At 43.8% G+C, this 16,819-nt stretch overlaps 1 protein-coding gene across 1 annotated transcript in view; it reads left to right on the forward strand.

The window, feature by feature from the left end:
• Nucleotides 1-16,819, forward strand: part of SLC6A1 (solute carrier family 6 member 1) — a 159,226-nt gene that overhangs the window by 73,415 nt on the left and 68,992 nt on the right. The window contains exon 2 of the mRNA XM_083156320.1: nucleotides 5,431-5,841. Coding sequence (XP_083012446.1) covers nucleotides 5,604-5,841 — 238 coding nt within the window. The 5' untranslated portion in view covers nucleotides 5,431-5,603. The remainder of the gene's footprint in view (nucleotides 1-5,430; nucleotides 5,842-16,819) is intronic.

Genomic DNA, 16,819 nt, shown 5'->3' on the forward strand with positions numbered 1-16,819 from the left:
TTATGAATGTTAAGTTGTTGATATCCTTAACCATTATCTGTACAACAATTTCATTATCGTGATCACCTGTGATTTCAACAATAACTGTTGAAGAGATGTTTGGCTGTGCAATGAAGTCAATAGCTGCCTCACCTGCCTACCACAACCACAAGACACTGGTATGCAGTCATAATTTCAAATAAGGGGTTATACTTTGTGACACAATGTGAATAAGGTTACCATATTATGTGGCTTCATTTGAATTGGGGGTACTTTTGTGTGTACATGCTCCTTCCAATTTCAAATATGAGTGGGGGTATCAGTGCTCGTTATGTCACATGGCACCAAAATGTCTAGTTTCGGCTCTGAGTTGTAGGGTACAGATTATCTAAGCCCAGGCATGCTTTAAAAGCCCTTTGGTGTCCTGACCCAGTAAAGGAGACAGAGCAATGAACCTGTAGTGTGTGACGCCACACATTTTAATGGAGCCTCAGTGAGCACTCCCCAATTCTTAGCAAAATTCCCTGTCCAGCACTGGGAGATGTCTCATCTTCCCTCTATGGTGGTTTGGAGAAGGCAGCAGCTTGACGTTGATCCCCTTCATTATCCTATCACATGGAAACTTGATGATTGCTCTAACTGGTAATAATTAAAACATATTTTTGCTAAAGCCAAACTCATCCATGGTAACACAAGCGGCTGCCTCAAGCTCATCAAAGGAGCATAGCAATTGATAAATGTCCTCCGTTATCACTGATGGCTTTCCATTGCTCATGTAGTCAGTCATGCGTAGCACATTTATATTTCTATCTAGTTGGCATATGAGACATGAGCTGAATAATTGTCTATTCAAGGTAAAATTAATCTGTGTACAATATTATCTGAAAAAATGGGCACTGCTCGTCTTTTATACAGCTAATATGCTGTCAGTTTCTTTGTGTGTCTACAAGAAAATGTCTGCTATCACGTTAAGCACATGAGCAAAACTGTATGTGTGGCATTTGCTGTGAGCACAAGGCATCAATCGTATGTGAGCTACTGTTAGATTTCTAACATATATCTGGAGGATGACTAGTGTGTAATTTTCTGTATGTGATTTCTGGTCCAGTCTCGTAAAAAATATGGGGATTTATTACTATTACCAGTTTATTACGTGTTCTTTTTATAGCTATACATATCTTGCAGTGTTTTACAGAGAATATTTGACAATTCGCATCAGTCCCTGTCTGTCCGAGTGGAGCTAACAATCAATGGAAATATATATAAAAGCATGAAGAGAAATAAAGAGAAGAGAGAATAGGGGCCCCATCTAAGTATTAAGCTGAAAGGGCCTACACATGGGAGATTTTGCTGAGTGATGCTAGACCACTAAGATCACTCAGAAAGATCACTCCGCACACATTGCTGCACAGCGATGTGTCAGTGCTGTGTGTTGAACAATCTGTCAGGGCCAGTGTTCTCTGGTGAAAATATTGGTCCTGACCAGTGATCTACTGTAACTAGAGTTATCCAGCTTTCTGGATATCAATTGCAAATCGCTATCGCTACGACCTCTACTCATGGAGCAATGTAGGCCCTGAATTTGTCCCAATAAGATTACCTCTGTTGTTTATGCCATCAGAAGATTATGAGAGTCATGCCGTCCTGATTACAAGATATTAAGGACTTAGCGCAGCCAAATTCCAAAGTCAGCAAAGTCCCCCACCAGGAGATGGCAGATGCCTGTAATAAAGAAGATGCTGCCAGGGGGGGGGGGGGGGGGGGATTTCTAGGCCATTTGCCGCTGGGGGAAAAAACTATTTTTGACCGTGCGTGTTTTGATTTGTGTATTGATCGCCTATCTTTTCAACGCGTGGCCCCACTGTGCACACCCCAAAAGGACTTTATAAAAGGTGTTGTGTCCAATACCAAGACCAAGCCTCAATCAGAAGACCAATCCCCTGTTTTCATCACTAGTGGGGGCATAGCCAGCACTCTGTGAGCTGCTGGCCATGCCCTATGTCCCAAAGCTTGCACACAATGTTCCTCATTAAGGTATGGATAGAGTAGTGGCTAATGCATCGGTACACTGCACATGCATCCTATCAGCACTGCATATGTGCATTACGGATCTGTGACAGTGGGGACAGTCTTCATTGCACCAAATAAAGGTGTGTTGCTGCCATTGCAGGAGAGAGATTTCCTGGCCTCTTGGAAGGTATTGTGGCAGACGGCTTAAGTAAACCCATGGGTCACTCTTCTAGTGTAACAAAAAGTTATGACTGGCAGTCTGCATCACTCAGGTGTGTGCAGTACGTATGAATATAAACCTAATAATAACAATAATGTGAATACCTGTTTCAGCTTTTGTAGCTATGAATCAATAAGTCTTAATGTACTCAGAGTGTTGCTTGAAAGTCATGATAAATTGAAGGAGAGCATCAGAATACTTAAACATGATCCATCCATGGAGCGGGACCTGAAAAAGGGCATGGACTGTGTAAAAGGGGGTGTGGTCTCACAGGGAGTGCCGCAGATACAGGCCTTGCCCCCATGTTTCATCACTACTGTGGCATGGTCAGCACTGTGTAAGCTGCTGGCCTTGCCCCCAGCCTCTATGCTTCTCTGAATAGATGCTGTGTAAATACGCACAGCGTCTATTTCCCGCTGCTCTGCTCAGACTCGCAACTCCCTCACCACCACCACCAGATACTGCAGGCCATGGGCAGGGTGTGGGACCGTCCCAAAAAAAGGGACCATCCCGCAAAAAATAGGAGAGTTGGGAGGTACTGTATGACTTGACATTACTACTCTTGGTTATATAAAGGTGTACAAATACCAATGCAATACAGATATCAACTAGAATAACATTTCCATGTTTATGTTTAGTGGCATTTGCATATTTACAATACAGTAATCAGCACAAAATGTAATTTTATATGTTAGACATGTGCAATTTGCATGCATACCGACTTTCTAGTCATCGTATATGGGAGGGTGCAGCCAGGTCCGTATAATAGGGGCACGGTTTTAACATGGGTGAATGGTGCTTGGGTGTGGACAGGTGAGTACATCATTGAAGCCTCACTTCCGCTATTCAATGCCCAGATTGCAATAAATAGCATGGGGCGGTGTTACAATGACGCGATTCAGCGCAAATCGTGTCATTAGCCTTTTTAGCTGTTTTTATTCATTTTCAAGAAATCCAAAACCCAAGATTCTGATTTTAAGGGGGTTATTCAAAATTTGCACTGGGGACTGATGCCTTGCGTCTACGCATGCGCAGATGCACTTCTGTGCATGTGCAGACACATGGTGCAAGCAGTCATGGTGAACCACATGTTCGCCATCCCGCTCGTGCCTAGCAGTGCGGGTTGGGGGCTTGGGGAGGTGGCAGGGGGGATCGGACCACAGGAAGTGGTATAACAATAAATCACTCCCACCCCCGCCAGGAACAGTTTGGCTCCCCCCCCCCCAGTAAAGACACACAAACCCCCGCCCAGCCTTACCTATCTGCAATATCCTGCCGCCACATCTGGCCTGGGACCCACAGATTTCTAGGCCGCAGCCTCCTCTAGCATCCTCAAAAAATGTCTGCTTTGAGGGGGCAGCCATTTTGTAAGGGATATTTTTCATAAGGTGCCAGCCAGGAGGAGCGCCAGACCAGGCTAGAAAATCTGCGTGTCCACTCCCAGCGCAGCAGATGCGGCGAAAGGTGGCAGCGTAGCAATAACTCCCGCAGACCCCCGGAGCTAGTCGCCCACACCTGGCCAGTGCCTTCCCACCATTGCATGGTCTGCGGTGCTATTGTTACACCACTGACCATGGGAATGCACATTGTTTCATGAGCATTCCCATGAAAACGCTGGGTGTTCCCATGCAAATCGCCTGGTGACACGGGTGAGGGGGGCAGTGGATGTCAGCTGCCTGCCTGCTTCTCACACACCATAAAGGTGTCTCTAATCTGCAAGCGCTGGAGAAATCATTCGATGGTCACTAACCATCAAATGATAGCTCCCCCGCACCCAAGGCTGTGAATAGATGAGTATGCAAATCGGGGTGGATCGCGGGTGCAAGAGGGGGGTGAATCTGGCACTGCGGGCGGAATTTAGTCCATACGCAACGCTGGAAAATTTGCATCATTGCGTGTCCACCAGAATAAGGTCCTAAATCCGAATTCAAAATCAAAACACCTAATGGTGGTATAGAAACCAAAATATGATATTCTGTGCAGTTATATTGAATGTTGACATGCAAAAATGTGATAGACTTAAGTAAGCCAAAATGGTGGATTTGTATATTTGAGATTAAACAATACTAAAGAATATAGTCTACACTTTAATTTAAGCACTTGTGAATGTGTTTGACAATTCAGATTATAATGAAACCTGTGAGGAGTAAATTTACTAAGATGGGAGTTCTAGTGAAGATGAGATGTAGCCCATAGCAACCAATCAGACTATCTATTATCTTCTATAAGGTTCTAAATAAATAAGTAGAATTTGATTGGCTGCTTTCTTCAATAGATCTTCCATCTTAGTAAATTTACCCCTGCATATCAATCATTGTGACACAATAAACTAACTATGTAATCATACATTTTTGGACTTGAGGACAATGGGGCTGATGGAGGAATTATGTTTGTTGCAGAGCATGTATTGTGTGTTTTCACACTGCGCACGCACCAAAATGCTCGTATGAGTGGTGAATTGCGTCATCAATTACTACTGAAGAGGTAAAATTGAGTTGTAAAAGAGTGTTCTTATGTAAAGTAGGCAAAGTTTGGTCATGATGCCGTAAGAGTAAATGTGCCAGTTTCCAGAAATATCTTTTGTATCCCGATTTTCGGGTCCTGTCCCGCTGTCCCACCCGTGGCAGGCATTGTCCCGCTGCGGGGGGTGGCAGTTGGGAGACCCCCCAATCTAATAGAATAGACGCTGTGCGCACGCGCACAGCGTCTATTCTCGTATGAAAATGCGGTCGCGACTAATTAGCATAAGCCGCACCCTCATTTGCGTACGTCCCGCCCCCTTTTCGGACGCTCCCTAGAGTGTCCCTATTTCTTCATCAGAGAAGTTGGGAGGTATGCGGTACTGTCAGTGGTTTTTTCTCCTTTTGCAAATCTTTGTGATCTGCTTATCTCATCCCTCTTCACATTTCGTTACCCTATGTTGTCAATGAACCCCCCTCCCAAACAAAATAAAATGGGTATGGGTAAAACCAGACCAGGACAAGACCCCCGGACCGCCGGCCCGGACACCAAAATCTGCGGTCCGGAGCTTATAGCGTCCGGTCCGGGGAGTGTCAATTGACAGCCTCTGTTCATGTTAAATACTGTATATAACATTACAATTCAATTACAATCTTTTGGTGTTATAATACAATAGGAAATTATAATTGAATCCATGCAAAACAAGTGCACATGGTGTTGTCCTAATGTATATATTGACATATTTTTATGCTTTTTTTCAGATCAATATCTAATCAAATAATCTGGTGTGGATTTGACATCTACGGGCAGTGACACTGCAGACAGCTTTGTAACCCTAGTGAGGTAACAGGGAGCCGCGAAGCTGCTGTCCACGTGGACTGGTGCTGAAATTTCTCGTCTGGGTACCAGGCACTGCCATTCCAAGCCGCGAGACATGGCAACAAATGGAACTAAGGTTGCAGATGGACAAATTTCCACCGAGCTCAGTGAAGCTCCTATCACAAATGACAAGCCCAAGACCTTGGTCGTTAAAGTTCAAAAGAAAAGAACAGAAGATCCAGAGAGAGATAACTGGAAGGGAAGATTTGACTTCCTTATGTCCTGTGTTGGTTACGCTATTGGTTTAGGAAATGTCTGGAGATTCCCATATCTCTGTGGGAAGAATGGGGGAGGTAAGCTGCTAGTACAGCAATTTCTTTTTTTTATGTACTCGTATAACATCAGTTCATAAAGAGTAATTCTTTTTCAGCTTTTGCAATAATGTAATAATGTTATTAGAGCAATTTTTGTGAGTATCATAAAATTATCAGGTTTACTGTAATAAGGAACACTTCTTATAAATGGGGAATATTTTGAATTTGAAATGACTTATAATATATTATGTTCACACTATATAATATTTGATGTGTAAAGTTACTTAGGCAAATGTACTAACATTACATTTAGAGGTTAAATTACACAAAGCCCAAAGCAACAAATCAGACAATTTGATTTGTTTAAGATGAACAAGACATATACAAGCTAACAAGTGACTGGATTGCCGTGGCTTGCAATTTCCCCCCAATGGCGAGGTTAGCTGCTAACGCATATAGCTGCAAGCCTCGCCATTTTAACTTGCTGTTTCCACCTTGCTTTTAGAAACTGACGAGGTGGAAACGTCGCTTGTAGGGTGCTGGTTGAATACTGAGGGTGGGCTATGATGGCGAGCAATAGGCTCTACTCGCCGTCATACCTCGCTATTTTGGCATTGAATATACCCCATAGCAGGGCCGGTCTGGCCATCTGGCACTTCTGGAAAATTCCAGAAGGGCCGATGGCCTTGTGGGCCGATATTGTGCTGAAATGTCCCCGCAGCATAATGACATCATCCGGCCGCTGCCTCCCTGTCCGTCGCTGTGCACCTCGCCGCGTCATTTGCATATCATGACGCGGCTCCTGAGCCCGCTGCCCATCACTATGCGCCTGCCTCCCCGCCCGGCATTAGCCTTTTGATGTTAAGACGCTGCAGTGCCGCCAATGCCATCCAGTGACAGTCCTGAGGGGGGAGCTGGGGGGACGTGAGTCACTGTCAGGCTCATAAATCATTATTCATGGTGAGCAGGAGAATCTGCAGCAGGCCACCATGGCGGGGTGGCGGTGCTATTTAAGCAGAGGTGACTGTAGTCAGGTCCATCCTGCAGTGTCAGTGCCACCCACAGTGCAAGCCAAGACTAGTAAGTGTCCTGCTTGTTTTTTTGTCCATAACTGGCTACTAGTCCTTATTCCTACCACTACCCTACCCTAAGAACCTCTGACTTATCTCTACTAGTACTGCCTGTGGCTGCTGCAACCTGCACTGCACGATTCCTGGTCCCAGTCAGGCCCTGCCCCATAGTATTGCCTGCACAGTCTATTTTTCTATTCGGTATATGCTAAATGGGTGTGTGCATTGGGATGGAATTGGCATTGAAAACCATTTTATTTCAATATGATTTTTCCTATATAAGCAAAAATGAATAGAACAATAGACATGTGTACACACTAATACAGTTCTGCTCAGTGAAAAATCTATTTCATAGTTACTCCAATTGCACATTTTCAGTGGAGGTAGATATGTGCAGGAAATCCAATATGATTAATCCATTGTAAATCCCAGCAGGAAGATTTTTTGGTACTTGTTTCCTAGCACGGCTCCCATTGCATAAGATTGTATGTCTTAATTAAGGCATACAATCTTATGCGATCACATACAATTGAAAAGATTTTTAATTGTATGTACAATATCGCATCTTATGGATCTAATCTTATGGATCTCATGGATCGGTAGTTATGTATTATTTGGGCTCCCATGTTAAATGCACCCCATTTTTTAATACCCCTACTATCCAACTACGCATGGAGTTGATTTTATATAGTGTGGCGAGCGCAGCGAGCCACCGTGCCCAAAGCATGGCGAGGGGACGCGGTCTCATAAGAAAAACGGGAGTACCCATGGATCTTATGCATCCATAAGATGCATAAGATCCATAAGATCCATAAGATGCCATAAGATAAAAGATCCATCAACACCAACCCGAAGCGTGGCGAGCGCGGTGGACTACTTCACATGTATTCCGCGTCCCCTCGCGGGGCTCGGTGGCTCGCTGCTCTCGCCACACTATATAAAATCAACTCCACGCCGACGTGGATAGTGGGGGTATGAAAAGGTCAGAGGATGCATACTGCCGCCCCTCGCGGGCTCGCTGCGGGGGGTGGCGTTAACAATGGGGGGGGGGGCATTTCACCCATGAGGCAGGGTTAGCAATTAAAATTGGGGTTTTGGGGGCTTTATACATTGGAATCAATGTAAAATTGGGTCTCAGGGACCATTTCACATTCCAATGTAAAAATCTCGTCGATCGCGTCGATCGCATCGCATGCATCTTATGCCGCACAAACCCATTGAGATGCATGCAATGCTTACGATATCGGCCCGACACATACAATCTAGATCGTGGGCGCCGTGCTAGGAAACAAGTACTGATTTTTGTTACCCAATAGATAATATTGATCCGTCTGAATATGAATGTTTTGGCAAGGAGTCCTCAAAAAGGTGGCAGTATAATGGACACAGCTTGGATGGGACCTTCTTAGATGTAACATCAGTCCGGATATGGCAATGATATAAACCAAGCTGTATGCTCAACACGTTTCAATGTGGCAAACCTACCCCTTTCCCCCACTGAAGTCTAGGGGTGGACTTTAAAGATGGATGCTGCATCCCAGGGGGGAAGCAATGGCTGTGATTGCCACAACACTGCCAATCCCTGGGGGCCTGCACCCAACAGATTTATTACATCCATCTCTGCATGTACTGTATGTTTATATGTGCCAACTGGCTCCCACCCTGTGCTATGTAGTTGTGCTGCAGCCCAGAGCCCCAGCTGCCACTGAACATAAGCTCGATTTATCTAAGAGACCCACCTCTGTGGATTCCAATTGCAAAATAGGTGGTACAAAATGATGTACATTTTGAATAACTACCACGTCAATATTTTTACTTACTATTATTTACTGTACTTAGTTATATTTACTGTACTTTGATAAAAATGACTCTTTGCCCACGGATCCAATGAGCCTAGTTGGGCAAGACTACATACAACACAGTTTTACATAAGGGGTACCCCAATGTGGATTTTTGCTATAACATTGCAGATCACACATGGTTTTACCTGTATCTTCACGAAACTAGCAGTACTTAGTTAAAATAGTAAAATAGCTAAATACAAGTGTGTTTAATATAAAAACTGAGGGGGGGGGACTCAGACCTGTACACTAGGCTGTGTGTATTTGGAGCCTAGCGAACAGGTTAGCGCCGCCACTGCGAGCGCACACCACCGCATCACCCGAATCCCCTTGCTACGCTGTGAGTGAATGTGAACGCTTACATCACCCGCTCCTTCGATGGTTACTTACCATTCAATGATTTATCCTCTGCTCACAGCTGAAGTTTGCCCAGGACTTACTTTTTGGCTGTACAGTCAAATTGGGATGGATTGTCATGCTGTGATGTCATCCGCCCCCACAACGAGCAGGCAAGGGAACGGCTGCATTACCTTGGGATTGGCCAGCATTTCTTTGGGCGGCCCACCATTTTTGTGGGCACACCCCTGATACGCTGAGTGTCCACCCTTAAATGACCACTTTTTTTGCTTCGGGGGTTTGCACATGCACATTTGTGCCTATGGCCAGGAGCAGACCCCCACTATTGACAAAGGGGCCAAATTGGCTGCTCTATGAGCAGGCCTGAATTGACCACTGAATCCTCATAAATATGAAAATCCAACTCTTTCCCAGAAAATGATTTTTCAGTGTAAGTAGCTGGAGCATGAATAAGAAGTGACTAAGAAGCTAACTTCAGCCGTGTCCTTAATGCTGGATATGAAAATACTTATTTAAAATCAGCTGCATTATGACTGCCGCTTCGCTAAGCCCCCGCCGCTCATATGCATTCACACAGCCAGAATCCACAAAGGATTATTTTTGCAATTTATTGCTATTATTCTGAAGGCTACTTAGAGATTCCAGGGATCCTTTTTGAAAGGATAAAATTAACTTGCATTTGTTGGTTGGGCAGTTGCTACAAATAACATTCTGTCAAGCACAGAAATTATATTAAGTGCGCTCTCTACGGCATGTTCAAAACATTTATTGTATAGGAAAAAGGTCCAATTTCCATGTTCTTTTCTCTCAAGAAATCGCTATATGGCTCTCAGTTGCCTTACATAGTAATTCATTTTTATTGAGGTTATTTTCAGACCAGGGATCTAGCAGATGGTGAGCACACAAACGGGGTAGAGCAAGGAACACTAGGCCTGATTCAGGTTGTCAGCATACATTTGCTGAATAGCGGGCACCTTAAAACCACCACGCTGCATGCCCCCCCCACTCCCAGCGCCCAAATCGCTAACGCATCCCTTCGCATGCGGCCGCTAACAGGAGAAATCTGGTTGCCAACCATCAAATGATTTCTCCTGCCTTTGGAAATAAAACCCAGTATAAACTGACTTTTATTTCCTCCACAGATCGCCAAAGACGGGGCGGTTGCTGATGTCATGTGACTTCAGACTCCTGAAACGAGCAGGCATCAGACCACCTGCGTTCCCAGGGCCTAGGGGAACGCCCAGTGTTCTCATGGTAATGCTCATAAACACTGTGCCCTCCCCTGCTCCAGGCCAGTGTCCTCCCCAGCTTGCCCCCCTCCTGTGCCAACGTCTTTCGCACTGAGGGTCTGCATATGCTCAAATACTTGCATGCGCAGATCACCCCATCCGATCAGTGTTGCATTGCCCCCATTCTTCCTTGGCTTAATTGGCTACTTACAAAATGATCTAAATAGATACTGCATGGTGGGTTGGGTACAAAATGTCGACAGCTATGATGTCAACAGACAAATGACTCCTCTGGTATTCTTTGGAGTATTTCTCCACTATTGGAGCTCATTGCTGGTCATTGGGGCTCCTATGCTGCTCTGACCTTTGGTGCTTCTGCTTCCAATTTCCAGCATCACTTTAATGCAAATGGGATCACAAGTGAAGTTCACAGCACTGCTAACTTTTTAAGCCAGCCAGCCAGCCCTTCACATTGCCACCCACCCCTTCGCACGGCAAATTATGTATTGCATAAACATCCATTCGCAGCCTAGGGGGTGAGAACCACATCATTCGATTGGTCACCGACCATCGAATGATGTGGAGCATACACGCAAAACTAAGACACTCTGAAGTGCCTTCGCTTTGCGTATGTCCTGTACGAGGACAGGGCGGGCAGCTGACATCCGGTGATGGCAGCTGCCCGGCACCTGCGTCATCGGGGCATTACCTGTCCATGAGTACATCCCCTGGCCCGCTGCCCCACCCCCCGCCCCCACTGTTATGTGTGAGCACCCGGCAAACACTCTATTTGCCATGGCCGCTCGCACACAGCACATGTACATGTGCAGAAATGCGCATGCACAGAAGAGAAACATTGCGCTCGCATGTAAATTCGCATGGGAGCACATCGACCAGAAAAAGGTCCAGTGTGTGAAAGAATTGTAGCTTGGTGGTGCAGTAGTACAAGTAATACTGTATATTAAATTAGAACTAAAGCAGGTCAATGAATATGCCCTTGGGCCAAACAATCTGAGTAACTCACTATTCATAGAAAATAAAGTTCTCTACATTAGTATGGAGCAAAAAAATACAGCAGAATTGAATGTGCATTATGTAGATGACAGCTTCCTGCCTAACACTATTAGCAAATCAGAGCGATGGAAGCTGTCAGCCATCAGCTAGCTTTGGCTGACAGTTCCCAGTGGCCTCTCCTATGAGTAACCTGTAAGCAGCAACATGGCAGCTGACACAGCACATGGAGAATACTGAACCCCAAGCTAACAAGATTTACAGGCTCTGCCTGGGAATACAGAACTGTGTTCCAGTATAGTGATCATTAGTATTAAATGCTGGTGGGATGTGTTTGTCTTATATTGGCTTACTGTGCTTTCTAACAACACATGTCATCGGCACGCTAAAACTATCCATTATCAAACAAACCAGCTTTTATTATACAGTACTGTATGTCATATATTTCAGCAGCAAACTACTCAAATGTGTCCAATTGCTAACCTTGCAGGCTAACAACTTTGCAATTAACCCTTTGCACTCCAATTTTTTTTGCAATTCAAACAGTCTGGTTTAAATGTTTAAATTAATTGTCATTTTTTTCACAATGGGTCTACATTGAATGTTGAACCATTTTAATGTCCTTATTTTAAAGTGGCTCACCATTGGATCTGCTAATACCGCTAGGGCTGTTGATCCTGACTAGATGTTGGACTTGCTTAGGGTTGGATCACCTTGACAGTGGCCAGTAGCTGGACTGGGATGGGTGTAATGTGTAGAGGTAAATGGGTACTATTGGCGTAACATGAATGAGTGACATGATGTGTCATGTAATTTGAATAAGAGACACTATACTGTGATGTAATTGTGAATAAGGTTGCACTAATGTATTATAGCTCTGTGAATGAGGATTGCTATGGGTGAAGGGTGATTGGTATAGCTGGCTGCTGTTTTGATCTGTGCTGCTCGATAATTGGTGCATGGTCAGAGGTGAAACTGACAATGGTTCTAAGGGGCATTATCCAAAACTTTGTCTAGGCATTAAACTGGGTACTTTAATACAAGATATGATTCGTTTCGTGCCTCCTCCCCTTGAAACTTCATATCTGCTAGAATAACTTTGGTTGAGTTGAACAAAGCCCCACAGGAGAGTATAAAGAGGAATGAGATAAAGTAACAAGCAAGAAAGGGGAAGAACAAGAATGTAAAGGGGTGGCATCCAGTGTACTCCATGGCATCCTCTGCCAGAAAAGTTCAGATGCACCTACCCCCTCATTTTACCTGCTTGTTTCCTCCCCCATCATTCACCTGCCACCACTTGTCTGAAGCTTCTGGGACCTGCAGATCTTCTTGTCTTTATTTCCAATGCTCCAGCTCCCATTAAAACTATCCCAAACAAAATCACAGTAGACAGTAATTAAGGATGCTAGAGCAGGCCACTGCCTCCCCTAGTGTCCACAATAATTGTCCACTTTGAGGCTGCAGCCATGCAATAGACTTTTTTAATGGGAGAAGGAGCACCATGACCACAGACAAGTAGATCTGCAAGTCCTGGCAGATCCCCAGTCCCCACACTTTCCAAAGCATCTTCAAGCCACCGCTGGGTCTGTAGGGGCTATTGCTACCTCAATGGCATCAGAGATTCAAAGTACTCTTACTTCTCCATTGGGGGAAACTAGAAATAAATTGGACTTACCCCATTTATGGTCTGTGCATGCCTGATTCCGACTATCATGGAATGGCATTTCCAATATGTATATGTATGTAGTGGTGTTGTTAGAACATGTAAAAGCAGCTGTAAGCATCTAATGTAGATAGATCCCCTACTGCATTATTTTATGACCCGCTGCTGTCTATGAATACGAGGCATCGGATTATCCATTAACATTGGTCATCTGTAAATCTGTCTGGTTATTCAGGATGGCCATTGAATTCACGCTGCTGGGGGTAAGTGAAGTATCTTCTAAGCATACAGCCACTGTCCTAGCTACTCCCAGAACATGGGGTCAACACATCCACATATTTCGAAACAATAGAAAGTGTTATCCCGCCCCCACGCCCATTAAGTCGCAGCATGTTAATCAAGGTGTAACTGTGTGGCACTGAGTGTAATATGGCAGACTAGGATCTGTTCATGTACAGATTGGAAAACATCATGATATTGTGAAAACATCGCCATAACATGATAGTCAAGCCCAATGCCCTAAAACGTTTTCTGTAGAAATCCATGAATTGAATGTCAGCTTTCTATTGGATACAGAGAGCTTTCATTGCCGCCTTTTTATAGTCAGCATCTTTTTCAATAAATTAGTTGGGATGCAGAAGATTATCAATGACAAAATTCCGTGCTAAAGAAAAGGTGAACTGGAAAGTATATTATCTCCCAGTGCAAGATGGCTGTATACATGTGTGTCTGTAATTAGAGAGAAAGAAGGCAATGTCAAAAAGGTATGGAGCTGATGTGAATTTAATTCTATTAAGCTTCTTGCAGAGTAGGTATTTTATGCAGATAAATGTTCCAAACTAATTCTTCAGACCCAACATTTGCCTGGTGGCTAGCTATTGTTCCTGGAGTTGCAGTGCGAGAAGGAGGGGCAGGTTAACTCTCCTCCACTACCTTCATCTCTATCTCTGACCCCTTCCTCCCATTTTCTGTTTCTCAACCTTGTCTTATTTTCCTTTATCTTTCTCTGCCTCTCCATTTCTATCTGTCTTTCTGTTTCTCTCTTTCCCCCTCCATGCTTCTTATGTTCCTCTTTCTCTCTTTTTACCACATCTTCTCTTCTTTTCACCTCCTTTCCCCTCTTTCTTCGCTCTTTTACCCATTCTGTTTCGCTCAGCTTCCTCTTATCCTCCTCTTTCTTTTTCTGCCTCTCCATTTCTATCAGTCTTTCTCAGTTTCTCTCTTTCCCCAGCAAGCTTCCTCTTTTCCTCTTCCTCTCTGTTTACCACATCTTCTCTTTTTTTCGCTTCCTTTTCCCTTGTTTTAACCTCTTCCCCCTGACCCCCTCATTCCTCATGTATTGCTTCTTATTGTGTGTTCTAGTCTCTATCCCTTTCCTTTTCTGTAGAGTTTGTTTCTTCTATTCAAATTGTGTTGTGTGTGTATTTTGTCCCTGTATTTTGGGAGGGATGGGGGATTTGGCTAGGGCATCAGTCTTTCTTATATAATATGCATGTATCAAGGACAGACAGTTTAGCAGATTATATACAGTAGTAGATATTACACACTGTTTTTTTTTATTAGTATTTGTTAATAAAACAGTTATAGTTTACACAGATTTAAAAGTGGACAGTGACAGAATATGTGGACACACATGGAAACAAGTCTGACCCATACATATACAAAACCTATATTTTATTATTGTAATGGCCTTTCTCTTACTATTGGACACTTACTGTGCATCTGAATGTACAGTATGTATTGGGATCTTTGCTTACCATTACATTTGGACCAGACCACCCTATAGTGGAATAAATACAATCATACTTGACAGCGGTCTTTCTTTTGGTGGAACTGTATCATTGTGCCATCATCCAAATATGTATTCCAATTTGTAGTGTATTGGGCGTATTGTACCACCATATAATGTAGAGGCATGCAGTACAAAGAAATATATTTATTTGTGACAAATTGCACCCACTGCCCGCAGCCACTGCACCAATCTGAGCATTCCAAGGTTGGAAGGTATTTTATGTTACTTACTTCTCTACCCTACTGTTTTTGTTCTGAAGATCCAAGTTAGTCTTATTTCCTTGTATGGTGTTGCCATGTCTGGCTTCTGGTAAAAGCATTGCTCCAAGATAAGCACCTTGATGACTCTGCCACCCCCCCCCCCCCCCCAGTAAAGCTACTGTACAGTACTGTATGTTATCTTTCCAAAACAAGCATTATAACTTGTTACAACAATCTGATTACATTTGCAATCATTTTTACCAACTGAATATTTCTTCATGACTGTATGTAGGAGTCACATTTACATCCAAATAGACTGCTAGTAATATGTAGTGACTGTTGACTAGCACATAGCCTTCAGTAGGTCTACAGAACATCCATCCACACCATGGTGCCCAGCCCTTGTACCAACCTCCTGAAGCCTCATAGGGCTCGAATTATAGAAACATAAAAAAAAGTGACAATTGACAGCACTGAAAATGTGCTTTGCGGGACTGTACTGAATTTCTTTTTCTCAAGCTAAATGCCATTTCAGTTGTAGCCTACAGAAAGCAAAGAACTAGTTGTCATCATCATCAACTCAGAGAATTCTGCATGGTATAAATAAACTTCCTATACATTCAACTCAAAATCATGACCGCACAAAGGTCTAGAAGCGGAGGCTTATAATAGAAGCTTGCCATTTTTCTATACAGTAACTTATCACAGTTTCTGATGAGTCAATGAAGACAAAACACAGAGATAATTATACCTGTATTCCTGAAGGACGCATTGCTAGCAATGAGGTCTGGGAAGCAAAACATAAGAATGTGACAAATAGCTGTAGATGACTAGAGGGAAGACAAACAAGTAGGGATGATAGGAAAAATGGTTATGGTATAAATGGTAGACAATGACTAGGTCGATAGTCACTACCACTAATGGTCAACAGTGACTAGGTTGACACCTTGAAATGGTTGACATACCCAAGGTCGACATTGACTAAAGGTTGACACAAGCTTATGGTCAACATAGACATGAATAAGGTCAACATGAGCTTTTCAAGTTTTTTGGGGTGCCTACATGGACATGCTTTTGGCACACTATTATTTATCCTCTTTATGCCCCCTTGGATAGTAAAGTATGAAAAACTCATGTTGGCCTTTTTCATGTCGACCTTGTCTATGTCGACCATAAGCTTGTGCCGACCTTTTGACAATGTCGACCTTGGGTATGTCAACCATTTCAAGTTGTCGACCAAGTCACTGTCTACCGATAGTGGTCATTCCAATGACTGTAGATCTAGACATTGTCTACCCATTGTGACCGCATACCAGGAAAAATCGGTACCACTCATATTCTCAGATATATTTATTCATAGCAGAGCTACTGAAGTGGAAAAATACAGAAGTTAAATTATTTAGTGCATCAATCCTGTGTACAGGTTTTCTCCATCCTGGGGATATACAATATACAAAAGTATTTGGCCACATCTGTTAATTATTGAATTCAAGTGTTTCAATCAGACCTGTTGCCAGAGGTGAGTTTGTCTTTATTTGAGTATAAAATTAGTAGACAAAATGTTGACCACATTGGACATACAGATGCAGTTCTCCCTCTCTGTCATTGCCGACCCCATCCCCCCTCTATCTCTTCACCTGGCGCCTAAGGTCCCATGAGCAGCAGCCTCTCTCCATCCTACTGTACATAGCAGTTGGCCCTCTTATCCGCAGCGCAGTTCAGCACTGCGCTATTGGAGCTGGAGATTTGAGCCGAGCCGGGCAGTTGGAGGAGAGAGAGTGGCTCTGCTCTGCATGGCAGCATGGAGGACAGATGAGACCCAGCACGATGGATCAGGCTCTTTCTCGCCCCCTG

This window comes from Crinia signifera, chromosome 8, assembly GCF_055691185.1.
Source record: "Crinia signifera chromosome 8, ASM5569118v1, whole genome shotgun sequence".
NCBI lineage: Eukaryota > Metazoa > Chordata > Amphibia > Anura > Myobatrachidae > Crinia > Crinia signifera.